Genomic DNA, 19,007 nt, shown 5'->3' with positions numbered 1-19,007 from the left:
ACATCCTCTCAACTCAGAATACATTTTGTTCCTGTTTGGGACCAGATTTCAGTGTTTCCATAGAAAAATGCTTCTGGTGATCACGGTGGGCTCTCACCCCTTCTGCAGAGAACATGTTCACGTGTGCGTACCTTTTTCTTTTCAGGCTACCGTCGTGGGTGTTTGAGCACTGGTGACGGTCAACACCTTTTTTTTTTTGGCGTTGCTAATTTCTGCTGTCTAATCCCCTCCCGTAGGGTTGTTAAGATGTGATGTGCTTTCTTTCTCCCTCTGAATATTCTCGTTCCCTTTTCTTGGCTTAATGATTTTAACGTGCGCAGCATTTCTTTCCAAGTGGTTTTGTCCCCAGAACCAATGGAGACAGAGAGGGAGAGAGAAACCCGGCAATGATGAAGTTGGGAGTTGAGTTTCCTTTAGCTGCTCTTAGTGAGAAAGGCTGTTCCTGTGGGAACAGTTGGAAGAGAATTTGTTTTGTCTTTTATGCTCCACCAATGAATCTTTTATTTTAAAACCTTTGCCTAGAAATTGTCAAAACTTGCACATTCTCCAGGAATCCTACCTGCAGCCACGGCACCTAGGGATGGGGCCACTGGGTAGACTCAGGATGCCACACTTGGCCTTCACAAGAGACCAGAGAGCAAATGGCCTTAGACTGAGTAGCAATTGCTGCTTTTGTCCAATTTCTGAAAGGGAAAAGTAATAACTAGTTTAAGGGCCCTGAGTCCCATCCCCTCCCCCCCAATTATGTGGGGCATCCTTCCAGCCTCTGCTTTGGATCTCAGCGAGAAACATGCAAAGGATGCGCCAGGCTCACACCTAGATGGGGACTCCAGAGCCTCTTCCATCTTTTTAGCCAGGAGACTGTGTCTCCAGCTCCACTTAAGGATGCAAATGAAGAGTGAAATCCATGCACCTGCCGAATTCGCTTCTCCGGGTGCCCCAGGCATCCCGGGCCTGCAGTGTGCCTGCGCCCCATCCCTGGTGTGCTCAATAATGCAGCAGGATTTTGCTCCACCAAAGTGTCACCTGTCTAGGTGAGTTGTGCCACTGTCTATGTGAAGTGACAGCCATCTTTGAGTACCAGCGTCTTTAACTGACTTCTCTTTCATCATTCACGTTGGAAAGGTAACATTTTCGACAAGGTTGTTTCCTCTCCCCATCCTGTTTCTCCCCATCTCCTCCCTCTCCTGTACCCCTCCCCACTCTCTGAGCGCACCTGATCAAAACATCATCCCTGACAAAGGTTTGCCTTCTCCAGATTAAATGAGCCCAACTAGCCTGGGAATTTTCATGAAGAAAGCAAGTGCAATGCTGATGTGCAAAGTTAATGAATCTGGTAACCGAACATTATTGGGCCTGGATGAGATGATCTAGCCCCGTTCATCTCCTCACACTGGCTGTAAAGAATGTATGGAAGTCAGTTCTGTGGCGTGATTCTAACATCGGTCCTGCCCCATCATGGCAATTTGTATAAGTAATGGAAACAGGTTAAATACTTCCATTCCGATGTTGCCAGCAGGGATGAAAATGAACATTTCAGTGGAATCATCTCAACAGGGCAGAGTGGGGAGGGGCCTGCATTGAATCATCGCCATGCCTTTGGTGGTGGAGCCCTAAGGAGATTGCCCCATGTGTGCACACGTGTAGGTCAGCGGCGAGAAGAAGAAGGCCCAGGGGTCGTTGGAGATTAGCACTCGGCCGGGGGGGCACTGTGGCCCCCATGCACATGCTGCTAACCGCACGCTGTCCCTTCTGAGGGGGCGCAGGGGGCTCTTCTCTCCCTCTGCTGGGTGGCCCACAAGGGCTATCTTTGGCTGGCGAAACCCAAGGGTGGTCTCTCGATGCTTCTAGAACCTGGTCTCGAAAGCTCAAAGGCAGGGAGGAGAACCCATGTTTTCCTCACTTCCCTGTAATTATAAATGGTCAGCTTCTGGGATTTTTTTTTTCTTTGCCTAAATAGTCACTCTACATCCTCAGTTGCCTATGCGGAGATGAGCCATTTTATTTGAATAGTTGCTGTTTCCTATTTAAAAAAAAATTGAAACTGGTTCGTTTTTCACTGTGTTCTAACGTTACCTTATGTCTAGGGAACATATCACAGTGTCCAGCAAGAGACACACTCAGTTATGCCGGGTGTCCCATAATGTCCTTGTCAGTTCAGGTAGGTGGATGTGGATTATTCGATAGGTTTTCATAGTAAAATGCTGAACGCATACACTGTATTATCCAGGATCATTGCTGTCCTCCAATCTAGACAATGTCACTTAAAATCCAGGTGTATAGAACATGGCAACATTGAGTCAGCTAGCCTGTTGTGCGAAAGGCCAATATTGGGTGATTCCAGATAGCTAGATTGGGGGTCGGGGCAAAACGGAGCATCTTTTATTGGAAGGACACATCTTTCGCTTTATATTAGGATATTTTGTTTTCAGGTGGGGCCAGACGTGGTGGGGTGCTTGTTACCTGTGTGAATGGGGATTTTCAGTAACCTGCTGGATTTTGAGGCACAGATTTAAAGCTGACTTTTAGAAAGCAGGTCCTGTTCCGGGGAAGGCCTTTCTGTCACTGTTGCTTCAGCCCTTCGGGCAAGGCACCCACTCTCCTGTTCGTCTATGAGAAACAAGAATAGCGAGCAGTCACATTCCTCCTGCGCGATAGGAAACAGGGCAGTGCAGGAGAACCCCTTTCTGTCGTGCGTAATTGGGGTGGAGATTAAGACGCAGGCTAGGGGATTGGAACCTAATTGCTCAGAGCCGGTGTTATTAAGACTCGAGGGAATTTGGAACTTTTCTGCATTTAGCCATTAAAAAAACAAATACAGCTGTCACTTCTCACCATTCTTAAAATGACTGTTGAATAGAGCAAATCTTGTTTTCTTGAAAGAAACAAAGATGTTTTTAAAAATGTTGGGCTGCAATTTGAGAAATATAATTTTTATCTAATTTGCCAAAGATAAGATGTTTGTGCCTCGTTGTATAATTACAATTTGAGATGAAAATATTTTTTTTCAGACAATATGTGTATATTTACATTGTAAAGCAGCAGGGCACACGTTGTTGGTGTCAGATGAAACTCTAACAGGGACCATATACATTGCCTTATGTCCACTTGCATTAGAATGCACAGAATTTCATGTTGCTTAAGATGACAGCACATCTTTAGGGACACATTGGCATCCAGAAGGCACATTTTATGACAAAAAATATTAACAAGATTTAAATTTTTTTTTGAAAAAGTGAAATCTAGCCATATGATCTGGTTGTTTTGTTCCCATTTTGGGAATGATAAAGTCTATGTATTTTTCATTTTTTATTCATTCACACATGCACATGTTTACATGCATGCACACACACATTCACACACATGCACATGTTCACACGCACAGACACACTCACATGTCCACACACGCATGTGTGTACACACATGTACATGGTCATGCATGCACACACACATGCGCATGTTCACGTGCACACATATCACACATGCACACACCCACACACATTCACATGCACACATGCACACACCCACACACATTCACATGCACACATGCACGTACCCACACACATTCATATGCACACATGCACGCACCCACACACATTCACATGCACACATGCATACACACACACACTCACAAATGCACACACACGCACAAAGCTGGCAGCCCCTTCCCTCCTGCATCACGGGTGCTGGTATGTGCTTATTCCGATGTACTGTACGGCTACGAGGCGTGTTCTCCTGCTGAGAGCAGGACACACTGCGTGTGCTCCGAGTGTCACACTCCACACCGCGTGCTAGGCTCCAGAAGGGCGGGGGGATGATGGCAAAGTTGTTTTGACACAAAAAAAGTGGCAGAAGATGATTTGGAGTCTTTGTTTTATTTGATAGGGAGAAATGTCATTTATTTCTGTAAGTCATTGTAAAAGGAGGATTTTATACAGCAGCTACCATTTCCAAGCTTACTCATTCATCAGATTTCCACGAGGGGGGTGGTGAGGGTGGAGGGGGGCTGGCGGCACTGAGTCGGGGGTGAGTGGAGCACACGCAACGGTGTGGAGCTGATTCTGTTTTCTGTGAAACAGTGAGCTGCTCTCATAAAAATCTCCTCGGCTAAGAAATTATATTCATTCACCTTGTGAAGTATATCGTTCTCACAGTTTCATCACTAGAAAGAAAACAAATACTATATTTTGGTACATTTGTACCCATATGGATTTTTTAGAAAGTCGTAGCTTGTAGTAAAAACAAAAGATCATCACAAATAATTGCCTAAACTCAGAAGTTTTTGAGTCAGTGCCTCTCTGACTCTGCCTGGGTAAAAATTTTTAAAAAGGCATCTAGAAAAGCAATTATGAGAATTTACTGATAGTAATAGACATAAACCCCTTTACTATGACTAGAGAATGATACTTTTGGTCATGGTGGCACGGATGTCCCTGTGGTTTGAGCACCATCGTTACTCATGGTTTCCAGGAAGTCGGGGGTTGTGTGACCTCATATGAAGCTGCCAGTCAATGTAGAGATCCTTATGTGGGATACTGGAGCTCATGGTGTGTCCCACTAGTGCACAATTTCTCTCTGGCCCCCATGTACTTAAGGACAGAAAGTCTCCTGACTCTGGTTGGAGTCAGCCCATCATCCACACCTGCAAGTCTACGTGTCTCCCTGCACCTGTTCCCCAGAAGTTGAAGTTAACCATTTCTCCTCGTCCATCCTGTGTATTTTGAGAATTAGACACTGGATTTGAAAGTGGGGACATGCTTCGGAGATGTGATCCTTGGGTGGGGTTCAGAAGCCATAAAACCCTTTCTCCATCCTGGCTCACTTGTGTGTCCCGATGGCCCTGCTCCAGGAGGTGGTGTGCAGGGGTTCACTCCATGACAGGAAACCTGGTTGAGGAACCACAGGGGTGCACCACGTGCAATGCTGTGGGGTGAGTAACCAGATGGGGAGACGTTTGCTACTGGTTCTTTGTCATGGCTCTTGCATAGGGTGGATGGTGTGGGAATGAATAGGACTTGAGCTTGTGTCACTGTCACCCATTTGAGAGATATTTCAGGCATACGTCTCACCTCCTGATTTCCAAATATGGTCCATCGAAATGAACCTGACCCTCTCTGATATACATCCTTTCCGGTGTCGATGGTCAGGGATACCAGGTTGGAACCCGGTGTTTTGGGGCCGGTTTGCTGACATTGGGTGTGTAGGCCCAGACTCGTCAGGCTGCCAGACAACGCTGCCGTCCTTCCTCGGTGTGGAGGCGGGGACCGAGAACGTGACATCCCTATGCCTGGCATTGGGCATGCACCTGTTGGCGATTGCTAGCTTTTTAATTTGTGGAACAAGAGAACATTTGTACAGTCTACCAACCTACTGTTCAGTGGCCGTAAAACCCACATGTGTTTTCTCAGGTCCAGAGAAGAATTATTGACTCCTTGCTCTTCTCTATTTTAAGATCTAATTTTGCAGGGTTCTCATATGCTTTTCCTCTATTTCTTCATGACATCACAGAAAATCAGTGAAAGTTTGTAGTCTCTTTAATCAGGTTTAAGCTTTAATTTGTGCTGTCTCACTGGTTTGGTTGCATTACTAGAACGGGCATATAAGGCTAATACCTGGTGTGCTCATTGAGAGAAGCCTCAAAAGGGGGTCTCTTCTTCCTCATTTAACTCGACACTGAATTCTGGGGCAGTGAGGAAAAGAAGAAATTACAGTTAAGGAAGTTACCTGTGGATTCCTAATTAAAATTAGGGATGGGTAAAAATTATAGGCCATTCTGTTTACAGACTCTGCTGTTCTTAAACATGGCTTCTATTGGGTTTTCAATGAAGAAATGATTCCAGTATAAATCAGGTGGTGTAGCAGACCAGTACATTAGTGATTGGTACCAGGCAATTAAAATCTGCCAAAGCGATAGAAAATTTTTTGCTACTATCACACGAGAGCAGAAGTGGCCTTTCAGCTTTGCTTGGCAGAGTGTCAACCTTCCTGCAAAAAATCAGAACTTATGTTCGTAAATTAACATATATCCTGCTTGTATTTTAATGTCCTTTTCAGAGTAGGAAGGAATGAGCTCTGTACCTATATCTGCTTTCTCTGTATTTTTTATTTCCCAATATATTCTAACTTTCATCAAAACCACCTGCTCTCTTTGTAACAGAGGTGAAGTAACTTTACAAGTGATCAATTATAAATTTGGAAGAAAGTGTGTTTTTGCAAGATTCTACAATGAATTGCAGCTGTACATTTATCACTTAGGTGTGTGTAAGACCCTTTTGTGAATTGGCCCCTTGGAGTAAATGTATTTTGATATAATGGCCATCTGTTCATGAGTATCACATTTGCCGGTCTAAAACCTAGTTTGATGTAGATAAACATGTAATTTGGTATGATTGTATAGTTTCACCAGGTGGCAATACGATAGCAAAGTTCGGTATTTACTGTAAGCCAGTAACCAAGCAGGGACGAGACCTGTGTTTGATGTTTGTCACTGTTAAATATCCATTTTCCTTCTTCACAGCCAACTCTCAATTATGCGTGCTAATGAGGAAAAGAGCTTGGATAAACAAAGTTTCCCAGCCTGATTCTTGTCATTTATTTCCACTGTCTCCCGCGTCAGGCCTCAGGAGGAGCTGCTAACCAGGAACCCCGGGTCTGCTCCTTGCCAGTTCCCACCCACCTTCTGTGCTTGGTTCCCTGGTGGAAGGTATAGTAAAATCAGAGAAAACTGCCGAAGGCCACACAGAGGGGCCTGGGTGATGCAGAAGGAAAAGAACTAACTTCCCAAATGATTCTCTCCTCTGAATTTTAAGTCTGGTCTGGTTGTTTAGTGCACCATCTACCCGGCGCTAAAGGCCAGAAATGGGCTGGCTCTCATTGGGACAAATGTTCCATATGTTGTTCCGATTGCTCAGAGGTGAGCAGAAGCTTGCAAGGCATGAGGGGAGGCAGGGGACCCTCTGACAGTTTAAGGGGATGGCCCCTCTGTGTGCACCGCCCAGTTTTCGTCTAAAGGGCCTGAGGAGAAGGCAGAGGGGCCAGCAAGCATGGACTTGGGCTTGGTAGTGACACGGCCATTTCCATGAGCACTCCCTAGAACCACCCCCTGCCTCAAAAACACCAGTAATTGTCATGAATCCACTCTGGGGAGACTGAGGCCCTGACAGGTGGGTGAGTGTGTGTGGAGGCCACACTGTCCATAGGTGACCGGGCTGGGGCTCCTGCCTGGGGGTCTCATCAGTCTGCCAGTCTGTCCCTTCCGTATGTCTGTCCTCATGTCATGAAAATGTTGGGTGTCTGTTCTTCAAGAGGGAACCATAGCAGTGGCCTCATTAGCCTGGACCATCTAGAGATAAGCAGGTGAAAGGTCACCCTCCCCCACCAGGTTCAGCCTGCCTGAGTCACCCCTTCCTTCCATCCCCCCTGCCCGTGCCCAACATTACTCTGTGCACCTGCCATGTGGGGCAGACGTGGCTTGGGGGGCCTTGTCTTGAACAGTTGGTTTTCCCATTACTTCTAATACAGATATGATGAAACCAAAAGCCCCCTTCCCTGCCTGAGTCTTGCTGAAGCCCGGTGTCCTGTTGGTCTTTCAGGTGCCACAGGGTGGGGATGGTGTAAGCATTTCCATCTTTAGCACTGCCCTGTCCTACAGGATCCAGTCTCTTCATCCTCCCCAGGCCCAAACTCTTACATTGAAACTCAGTAGGTTCTAGAGCCTTCTGAGGGCTCTGAACCTGGGATGTGAGTGTCCTTGGTCTGAGCCCAGATTTGGAAGGCAGGAGCCACTGGGGGAGGCCTGCAAGGAGTTCAAGCATTGTTTTGAAAGGGCCAGATCTGTAAGCGAGGCAGAGAGGGTCAGAGCCCAGCCCTGACCCTGGGGAGGGAGCTCCGGAAGGTCCATCCATCAGCTGCCCAGTAGTTAGGTGAAGAAGAGGGCAGATTAGGGGGCAAGTGCTGGGTGGGTGCTCGCTGTTGGTGGGCATACAGGAGGTGCTGTTCCAGGAGTTTTATTATGTTCATTGTCGTCATTAGTGCTGGGGCCTTGGAGCCAAGTCAGTCCTTGAAGGGTCTCGGGATAGAGGTCACAGGGGTCAGGGAGGCTGGCTTGTTCGCTTACAGTATCAACCTGGACATTCTTTGAGCTCCCCCACACCTTTGTCTGTGTGGAAGTTGAATCGCTTGCACCTGTTACTGGCTGTGGCCATCCCATCTCCTGTCCTCGTGTGACCGTGAACACCCCAACTGCACTGCGGCTGGTGGGCCGGTGGAATGGGCCACTGGGATGCAGATCACTTGCTTGCATGGACATGCTGTCTTCAGAAGCTAGTTTTACCTGCCCATCTCGTCCTAGGAGGGAGCAGAAGGGTATCGCGGTGCGGGCGCAGGACAGGCGGCCCCCTGCTGCCTCTCTGGGTCCAGGCTTCCTCCGGCCCCTTGCATGTGAGCATTGAAATGTGAACTCAGTCACAGGTAGGTCAGTGGGCTGAAACAGCGTGGGAGATAGCAAGATAGCAAGGGGGAGACCAACTTGCCAGGGCCGACAGACCGGAAGTCGGTAGTGAAAGTGTAAACCCAAGGTTCTAGGACAGGAACGTTCTAGAAGGCTGAAGAGGTGCAGCATGATGATGGTTGAGCTGGTGGGCTGAGGGCCACTGGAGAGGCCCTGTCACCTGCACTCGTCCTGGTAGGGTGGATGGGGGACCCACTGGGGGACCCTCTTACCAGAACCCACATATAGCGGCACTCCTCATTGTTCTAGCCACCCTTTATTTTTTATTTTTTTTATTTTTAAAGATTGTATTTATTTATTCATGAGAGACACACACACAGAGAGAGAGAGAGAAGCAGAGACACAGGCAGAGGGAGAAGCAGGCTCCCTGTGAGGACTCCGATACGGGACTTGATCCCAGGACCCTGGGGTCCTGACCTGGGCCAAAGGCAGATGCTCAACTGCTGAGCCTCCCAGGCATCCCCTATTCTTCTTCTTCTTCTTCTTCTTCTTCTTCTTCTTCTTCTTCTTTCTTCTTTCTTCTTTCTTCTTTCTTCAACATTTTTTGAGAAATAATGATTAACAAAGCCCTCTGCATGTTTCTGCCCCGGGCTGAGCCCTGCCCTTCCCAGGCCCCCTACTCCCAGGTCCCCCTCACTGCTAGGTGCTCACTGCAGGTTTGCCGAGTGGTATGAGGTAGCTCATCCTTGTTTGTTGAGCTGAAGACCCTGGAGAAGATTTTGAAGATAGAGATATTGATCAAGGGCCACATCGCTCAATGTAACCCATAGATACTTATTATCTAGGAAAAAAAAACCACTATTTTTTTAACAGAATTTTCCCCGTGTACCATGTATACAGTTTCATCTTTTCTTTCCTCACTTAAAGAATGTCCCCATGCCACTAAAGATACTTTTTCATGTTTGAATAATAGTCCACCATCGGAATAACCTACAAAGTCACTTAATTATATTGTATTGTGGAAGACTTAGAGCATGGCAAATTTTGCATGGAATAATATTAGAAAGGACATCTTGGTGCACAAAGTTTTTTAATATTTCATATTACGTTCCTGGCTATATGTCCAGAAGTAAAATTATCGAGCCCAGGAGTGACAGCATTTAAAAATCTCTCCTCTTACTTCTGCTGAGACCTCCTCGGTTGTACCCCATGACTGGTGTTGAGAGGTGTCCATGTACTCCCCACGGAATTTCTGTGGGTCACTGGTGCTCAGAGCACCTCCAGGACATGTTTGCTGGTGTTGGGAAGCTGACAAAGGGCAGCAGGTGCATCGCAAGGTGGCGGGGTAGAAGGACCTGCCCCGGGGCTCAGGTGACGCAGATGGTGCCTCTTCCCTGTGTGACCTCAGGGAAGCTGGTTGGCTTCCCCGGGACGTGGCTTCCTCATCTGCAAAACAGGCATTTCAGTGATGCTGCCTTGGAGGCCTGTGGGGTAAAATGCGGTGATAAAACGACCTCGGCCATTGGGGTGGCAGGCGGGGTGGCCCTCAGCAGTGTCAGCACACTGAAAGCCCCCAGCTTGACAGGGGACAGGGAAGTAAACATCTCCTAAGTCTTCGGGGGACGGTGGATCCTGGCAGGGATTAAGGGAGGCATCATGATGGAGGTGACACCTGAGCCTCCCCTCGAGGATGACTGTTGTTCACAAGGTGGGGTGGGGTCCTGCGTGGGGCTGGGTTGTACCCAAGGCTGGACGTGTGGCCGGGGGAGGGCCCCTTGTGGGGATGTGCACCCCCTTCCCAGGGCATGACTTTAATGGAGTTTTACCTCTGGGATTGCGAGAGCGGGGGCCCGGGGGGCCCGGAGGAAGAAGGCTGCTGCTGCGGCAGGTGGTGGGCGGCAGGCGGCCTGCGGTATTGAGCTCTGGGTGCAGTCTGGATGCTGAGAACGAGGACACCCCCGTTGTTCTTGTTTGGGCCGGTTTAGTAACAGCCGAGTTCGGGGATTCCTATTTCAGGAGAAAGCGTGCTGTGATTTGGTGCTGTGATTTGGGGAGGGGGCAGGAGGAACATTTTGTTGGCACATAATGGACTTGGGAGTGTCTGGAACACTCACATCATGACAAATGCGTGTCCTACCCGTGGGAGCTCCTTCTGTGCCAGACGCAGGCCTGGCTCCAAGAACACACAGGGAATGTCACAGAGCCCCTGTCAGGTGCCGTCCCCTGGGAGGGCCTATGACCGGCAGGCCTGTTGGGGGACGTGGATTGGGTGGTGTTGGGCTTGCACCGGTGGACTTGGAGAACGGGCGAATGTCAACCAGAATGAGATGGCAGCGCCACAGGCAAGAGCAACAGAAGGGGGGCCCAGAGGGTCAGCTCGTGCCATCCTGGGAGCCCACGCGGTTGGGGTGGGAGGGACCTTGAAGTGGCCTCCCCTAGGGGCGTGAAGGTGGGCGTGCGGAGCCCAGGTCGGGGAAGCAGAGGGGCTTCTCCCCCGTGCCTGCTGGGGTCCCTTTCTGGGAGGTCCAGAGGGCAGGGATGTCAGGGACCCCTCCGTCCCACACCCCACCTCCTAGAAAACCGTGGCCACAGGTATCCAGGTGACAGAAAGGCTCACTCACCACCCATACCTCTTAGGAGGGCTTCGTCGTGGATGAGGCTGTGGATTGCTGTGTGCAGTTCCACCCAACACAGTAGTGATTGTTGCTTTGGGGCCATGGACTCATCAGTGACACCCCTCAGCTGCACCCAGGAGCTTCTGGGTGTGCCCGGCGCCACCTCAGGAAGAAGACAGACAGCGTGGGACTGAGTGGGGTCTGATGACATGCATCCTGCTGGGCCTGGGGGAGGGAGCGCCCAAGGGGTTAGGCTGATGCCAACGTAGTCTCGTCTGTGCCTTTGCAGAGCTGGAGATGCCGCCTCTAGGCTGGGGCTGGGGGCGCCCAACAAACCCTGGGAGCGTGATGGGGATTTCCCATTTCTGGGTTTCCGGAGCTGAGACAGGAGTGCCTTATGTGTTCTGCACACACTGATGGGTGGCCGCCGGGTGTGGACGGTGGGCAGCCTTGCCTCCATCCAGTGAGGACACAGACCTGCAGCAATGGGCCTCCCAGGCTGAGCCATTCTGGTTTGGGTAAAGCCTTTCCTTGAAATTAGTTTTGATTAATTGCCAGGGCATGAGTCGGGCTTTCATAGAAGCCGGTAGACCAGGTCTCTGAGGGTGATCCCAGTGGATCATCGTTTGGGGGAGGGTTGGAGGGCGGCTCAGGCACAGGCCAGCACACAGGGACCTGGCCCTGCGTCTTCAGATGGACTTCATCTGCCCAGACGGCTTCCTAGCCTCATGTGTCCCCTTTGGAACCCACAGAGATGGACCTCGGGGCCCTGGCCTGGCTTGCTAACAGGTGGGAGGCTGCCCAGGGCTCCTGGAGTGGGGCCCGGGCTGAGGACCTGAGCTTCAAACCGCCAGGACCCAGGACTATCCTGAGCCCTTAGTAATTAAAGACAAGATGAAGATGACATTCAACTTGGCAATCTTTTTTTTTACTTTATAAGCTTTACATTTCACAGTGGGGTGGGGGGGCTTGGATTGTCCGGAGTATCACCCAGGTGCCGGTGCCTGTAGCGACACCTCCTGCACTGTGGGTTGTCACGCTGGCAGCACGAGGCACTAACTGCAATGCCCAGGTTTGTTAGTGGACTGCCCTTCTGTGTGGAATTCAGCTGTGAAACACGTGAACGCTCATGCTCAGATGGCTCGATGCCAGCACGCAGGTGTGGGGAGGCATGGGCAGGGATGCCGAAGGCTCCAGCCCAGAGGGACTGCCCCGATGTCCGAGTCCATGGTGCTCCCCGGGCGTGCCCAGGGGTGCTCGCCACCACCCCAGCCTGAAGCCCTCCATGTGTAGGTGCCAGTACTCCCTCATCACGTCCTCCTGCCCCCGGCGTCCGCCCCTGGGTGGCCGCGATGTTCCGTCTCTCCTATCAACCATTCCTGAAGACGTGTGTGCTCTTTGCCTTGTTCCCTTAGGATCAGGCTCTGATAACGTGATAATGAGTGATCATATTTAATGAGACACCCCTCTTGCATCATCTCAGTGCATTTTACAAGGGGCTTCCTGGAAAATGTCTTAACCCCAAATTTCCCAAAGAACGCATAGAACACTAGTTCAACTAATTACTTTGTCCAAAAAAATTCAAAATACATAAAATTATATTGGTCAAATAAGTTAAGAGCTGGTGCCTGCAGTTAGCTACCCTTGGGAATGAACAAGATCTGTCACATACTAAAGGATTTCAAATGTCCTGTAGTAAAAAAAAAAAAAAAATCAGGTTTCATCCAATGATTCATGTGCCCTACAAAGCCCTCGTTCGTGTGACACCTGTCAGTGTCCTGTAGTTCCCTCCGGGAGGTGATGCCTTCAACCCCAGGGATCACTCTGCTGTGCACTTGTGGCTGGAGGGAGGCTGTCGTTGTGTATACTCCAGGCTCTGTTAAAATTTTAAAAAGGGTGTTTTTATTGTGGTAAAATCTTCATAATGTGGGAGTGAACCTTTTAAGCATCTTCAGGTGGACAGTTCAGCGGCTTTAAGGACACCCACACTGTCGTGCAGCCATCCCCACCATGTGTCTCCAGAACGTTTAATCTCCCTGGGGCTGATACTCTGTCCCCATGAAATGCTGCCTCACGTTGCCTTCCTCCAGTGTGGGTCCCTCCAGTGTGGGTCCCGAGTATCACCCTTTCCTGCCTGGCTCCTTCCACTCAGTGCAGTGTCCCTGTGGTTCATGCACGTTGTAGCAGGTGCCTGTCTCCCTGCTCTCCAAGGCTCCACGCTGTTCCGTTGAGTGTATACACATAGTTTTGTTCATCCATTCATTTATCAACAGGCGTTTGGGTTGTTTCCACCTTCTGGCTCTTGTGAATAAAGCTGCTTTGTCCAGCTGTGGCCCCGTGTCACCCGTCCGTCATCTCTGCGCAGGTGATATCTGCTTTGTCTGCACTGGGGGGCTGCTGGTGCTACTTTTTTTCTTTTCTTTTCTTTTTTTTTTTAAAGATGTCATTTATTTATTCATGATAGACACTGAGAGAGGCAGAGACACAGGCAGAGGGAGAAGCAGGCTCCTCGCAGGGAGCCCGATGCAGGACTTGATCCTGGAGTCCCAGGATCGTGACCCAAGCCAAAGGCAGACGCTTAACCGCTGAGGCACCCAGGCATCCCTTGTCCTTTTTAAGTGAAGACCAGAGTATTTTTATGGCTTGCCGTCGAGGAGGCTGTTTATTTTTGGAAAGCCTATGATACTGTCTGTGGAATGTCTTGCCCTGAAAGTTGACAGGTGCCACCTGCTGGGGAGGCATGAGGGACCCACACATCAATGAGGAAAGGAACAGCACCGGGGTGGAGGTGGCAGGGCTCCCCTTCCACCCCACCACAGCGGCCACCCTGATGTTTTTACGGAGGGGGCAGGTCCTGGTCCTCTGGGTGAGGCTCCCTTGCTGCCAGCGTACTCGCCCGGGAGGACGTGGATGTCGTCCTGGTCGAAACCTAATTTCCGTTGCAGCCATAGCGCGGGTTGTCCCAGAAAGCGGGGGGTAGCCTCGTAGCCTGGGAGCTTGGCTGAGAAACATCTTTTTAAAGATCATCTAACTGCTGGGGAGGCCGTGTCCTTGAAGATGATTGATTTCTCCTCACTGTGTTTCATTTTTCTCTCCCAGCTTATGTTCCCGAGGAAGAACTGAAGGCAGCAGAAATAGATGAAGAGAACGTGGAGGAGGATGGGCTGTCTCTGGACATCCAGGAAGGCGACTACGTGTGCAATGAGGACGCGGAGATCAAGGAAGCCCAGAGCTACCAGAACTCGCCCGTCAGCACTGCGACGAATCAGGACGCGGGCTACGGGTCGCCCTTCAGCGAGAACAGCGATCAGCTTGTCCACTTCAAAAGCTCGTCCTCCAGAGAAGAGAAGGAGGAGCCGCAGGCTGCAGACAGCGTCTCCTACCCCCAGGACAGCCTGGCGCAGATCAAGGCCGTGTATGCCAACTTGTTCTCTGAGTCCTGCTGGTCCAGCTTAGCTTTGGATTTGAAGAAGTCGGGTTCAGCCACCAGCACCAACGATGTGGGCCCGAAGGAGAGCACCACGCCCGCGCCCACACCCCCCACCAGTACGGCGGGCACCTCAGGCACCACGGCAAGCACCCCCAGCTCCGGCTCGGGCTCGGGCTCTGGGGGCGGCGGGGGCGGCGGCTCAGGGTACGACTGGCATCAGGCCGCCCTGGCCAAGACGCTGCAGCAGACATCGTCGTACGGGCTGCTCCCTGAGCCCAGCCTCTTCAGCACCGTGCAGCTCTACAGGCAGAACAACAAACTCTATGGCTCTGTGTTCACAGGTGCCAGCAAGTTCCGCTGCAAGGACTGCAGTGCCGCCTATGACACGCTAGTGGAGCTGACAGTGCACATGAATGAGACCGGGCACTACCGCGACGACAACAGGGACAAGGACTCTGAGAAGACCAAGCGGTGGTCCAAGCCCCGGAAGCGCTCACTGATGGAGATGGAAGGCAAGGAGGACGCCCAGAAGGTGCTCAAGTGCATGTACTGCGGCCACTCCTTCGAGTCCCTGCAAGACCTGAGCGTCCACATGATCAAGACAAAGCATTACCAGAAAGTGCCTCTGAAGGAGCCAGTACCGGCCATCACCAAACTGGTCCCTTCCACCAAGAAGCGTGCCCTGCAGGACCTGGCGTCACCATGTTCCCCCGAGCCGGCTGGGCTGGCCACGGACGCTGCGCCCAGCGAGGCAGCCAAGGACCAGAAGACCGCCAACCCCTACGTGACGCCCAACAACCGCTACGGCTACCAGAACGGCGCCAGCTACACCTGGCAGTTCGAGGCCCGCAAGGCGCAGATCCTCAAGTGTATGGAGTGCGGCAGTTCCCACGACACCCTGCAGCAGCTCACTGCCCACATGATGGTCACCGGCCACTTCCTCAAGGTCACCAGCTCGGCCTCCAAGAAAGGGAAGCAGCTGGTGCTGGACCCCGTGGTGGAAGAGAAGATCCAGTCGATCCCACTGCCCCCCACCACACACACCCGGCTGCCTGCCTCCCACATCAAGAAGCAGCCCGACTCTCCTGCGGGGTCTGTGCCCGCTGAGGACAAGAAGGAGCCCGAGAAGGACAAGGTGCCACCGGCGGCCGGCGAGGCGGAGAATAAGGTCAAGGAGGAGAGCGAGGACACCCCAGAGAAGTTTGAGCCCACCACCCTGTATCAGTACCTCCGCGAGGAGGACCTGGACGACAGCCCCAAGGGTGGGGTGGACATACTGAAGTCCCTGGAGAACACGGTGTCCACGGCCATCAGCAAGGCCCAGAATGGCGCGCCGTCGTGGGGCGGCTACCCCAGCATCCACGCGGCCTACCAGCTGCCCGGTGCCGTGAAGCCGCTGCCGGCCGTGCAGAGCGTGCAGATGCAGCCATCCTACGCGGGCGGCGTGAAGCCGCTGTCGTCGGAGCACAGCGCGCTGCTGCACTCACCTGGGAGCCTCACGCCGCCACCGCACAAGAGCAACGTGTCGGCCATGGAGGAGCTGGTGGAGAAGGTGACCGGCAAGGTCAGCGTGAAGAAGGAGGAGCGGCCTGCCGAGAGGGAAAAGGGCTCTCCGGCCAAGGCCGTATCCCCCGTGGCCAAAGAGAACAAGGACTTCCCCCGGGCCGAGGAGGGCAGTGGCAAAGTGCAGCAGAAGAAGGTCCCCGACGCCGAGGTGGCGAAGGCCAAGAAGGAGGGTGTGCCTGACGCGCACACGCCCAACGGCACCGAGCCCCTGAAGGCCAAAGTCACCAACGGCTGTAACAACCTGGGGATCATCACCGACCACTCGCCCGAGCCCTCCTTCATCAACCCGCTGAGTGCGCTGCAGTCCATCATGAACACCCACCTGGGCAAGGTGTCCAAGCCCGTGAGCCCCTCCCTGGACCCGCTGGCCATGCTGTACAAAATCAGCAACAGCATGCTGGACAAGCCGGTCTACCCTGCCACCCCCATCAAGCAGGCCGACGCCATCGACCGCTACTACTATGAGAACAGCGACCAGCCCATTGACCTGACCAAGTCCAAAAGCAAGCCCCTGGTCTCCGGCGCGGCCGACTCCGTGGCGTCGCCTCTCCGGGAGAGTGCGCTCATGGACATCTCCGACATGGTGAAGAACCTCACGGGCCGCCTCACCCCCAAGTCCTCCACGCCGTCCACCGTGTCCGAGAAGTCTGATGCAGACGGCAGCAGCTTTGAGGAAGCGCTGGACGAGCTGTCGCCCGTGCACAAGAGGAAGGGGCGGCAGTCCAACTGGAACCCCCAGCACCTGCTCATCCTGCAGGCCCAGTTCGCCTCGAGCCTGCGGGAGACGCCAGAGGGGAAGTACATCATGTCGGACCTGGGTCCCCAGGAGCGGGTGCACATCTCCAAGTTCACCGGGCTGTCCATGACCACCATCAGCCACTGGCTGGCCAACGTGAAGTATCAGCTGAGGAGGACAGGGGGAACAAAGTTCCTGAAGAACCTGGACACAGGGCACCCTGTGTTCTTTTGCAACGATTGTGCCTCTCAGTTCAGAACTGCTTCCACGTACATAAATCACCTAGAGACACACTTAGGCTTCAGCTTGAAGGATCTCTCTAAGCTGCCGCTAAATCAGATTCAAGAACAGCAGAATGTTTCGAAAGTCCTGGCCAGCAAAGCTCTGGGCCCAGTCGGGGCTGCCGAGGACGAGTTGGGCTCCACATTCCAATGCAAGCTTTGCAACCGGACCTTTGCGAGCAAGCACGCAGTCAAACTGCACCTCAGCAAGACCCACGGCAAGTCCCCCGAGGACCACCTGATCTATGTGACAGAGTTGGAAAAACAATAGCGTCCAGGTATGCAAGGGACCGCGGCACATTGCACTACACGTCCTCCTTGTACTGCACTAGGCCTGGCTGAGCCTCCGAAATCAGCCTTCCCTTTGTTGCCGAGCTGGCTGTCTGGACCTTGGTTTTTCTTACACATATTTTGTAGTTATATTTATATGCTCTTTGTCCGATTGTGCATGTTATTTTTCTTTTTCCGTGAGTCAAAGTCTGACCTTTATTTTCAACATCTGTTCTTGATGTTAAGCTATCTTTTGTAGGAAATAGTGGGGCACACTACTCAGAGACATTTATTTAGCAGAGAAGAAAGACACAAATAACAATGATAAAAAGACATCCTAAAATTACAAAGTTGCCATGACAATAAAGGTCATAGAACCTAGTAGTGTCAAATTTAACCCTTTGAGGACTGCAATTGCATTTCTGTGCCTTTCACTCAAAAAAGAAAAAAAAAAAAGGAAAAAAAGGCTTAAAGGCATTTCATTCAGATCAAAAGCTGTGTCAGACACAAAACTTATTTAATAATTAAAAAATGAGCTTTTATATGCAGAACTGGTTTGTGAAGGAAACATGCATGCAGCTGTTGGAAGATAGAAGGTTGTCTAGGACTCGTGGGGTTAGGAAGCCACAGCTTTACACATTGAAAACAAAAAAAACAAAACAAAAAAACCCACCACCACCACTACCACCACCACCACCACCACCACCACCACCACCACCACCACCAAACACCCCAGTTGCCACTATGCCCAAACCCTCTGGATGCTGAAAAAAAAAATGCCACTTTTGGCAAAAAAAGTATGCAAGCTATTATTTAAAAATGTGTAAAAATGCTATTTCTTTTTTTCCTGTAAAATACTGCGGTTTATAGTTATTTACAAATGTAAGCTTTGGTATAAGCTGACCTTTCTATAGCGTGCTGCATTGGTAAATGAAAAAACATGGGGCAAATGTTGGAGTCCTTTCCTTGTAAATTGCCAGCATCAGCTTAAAAACCCCTATATGTTACATATCGTACCATTTTAATCTATTCAACTTTCTTTGTACCTTCTGGCTGTATGCTTTCTCTTTTAACTTTTTATATTGTCATTTTATATTAAATTTCTGTGTATATAATGTAAAACCACAATTTTTGAATAAAATTTAGTTCCTGCAGCTTGATTTAAATAGAGAAATTTTACTGGCACCTGCATCTTTCCAGATGCATGTATATCAGACAAAAATAAATAAATGAAAACAAAGCAAGCAATGCACTATTAATTATACATTTTGATGTTCTATCATTAATATTGTACAGTACATTTTGGTTCACACAATTAAATCCACTGTTTTCTCAAATGTAAAATAAACCCACATGCAGTTCTTGATTTACATAGATTGTCATGTCGTCATTCTATTGCCTTTGAGAAGTTATTTCAGCGGCAAGAGGTATTGCTTATGCGATCGACCGACAAGAATTCTATTTAGAATCACCGTTTCATGATTTGTGTGCTGACATGCTCCGTTCAAATGATAAGTATTGCTTTTTTCCAGTATTGCATTTTTTAAAGATGATAATTAAAATGTTTAACTCCACTGGGTGCCACGGATTACTGAGTTTGGCCACCGAGTGATGGCTCTACTATATGTGCGTGGACCGGCTGCTTCCTTTTGGAGGATCC

The 19,007-nt window shown here is 50.6% G+C and overlaps 1 protein-coding gene across 2 annotated transcripts in view; it reads left to right on the top strand.

The window, feature by feature from the left end:
* LOC129514538 (teashirt homolog 1) overlaps nucleotides 1-18,717 on the top strand; it is a 76,482-nt gene extending 57,765 nt beyond the window's left edge. For both annotated transcript variants that reach the window (XM_055333191.1, XM_055333190.1), the window contains exon 2: nucleotides 14,164-18,717. In XM_055333191.1, the coding sequence (XP_055189166.1) occupies nucleotides 14,164-17,348 (3,185 nt within the window). In that variant the 3' untranslated portion in view covers nucleotides 17,349-18,717. The remainder of the gene's footprint in view (nucleotides 1-14,163) is intronic.
* The last annotated feature ends 290 nt before the right edge of the window (nucleotides 18,718-19,007 follow it).

The sequence above is a fragment of the Nyctereutes procyonoides genome, unplaced genomic scaffold (assembly GCF_905146905.1).
Source record: "Nyctereutes procyonoides isolate TBG_1078 unplaced genomic scaffold, NYPRO_anot_genome, whole genome shotgun sequence".
In the NCBI taxonomy this organism is placed as follows: Eukaryota; Metazoa; Chordata; class Mammalia; order Carnivora; family Canidae; genus Nyctereutes; species Nyctereutes procyonoides.
The sequence above is the reverse complement of the archived record's forward strand: the minus strand, read 5'-3'. Positions and strand labels throughout refer to the sequence as shown.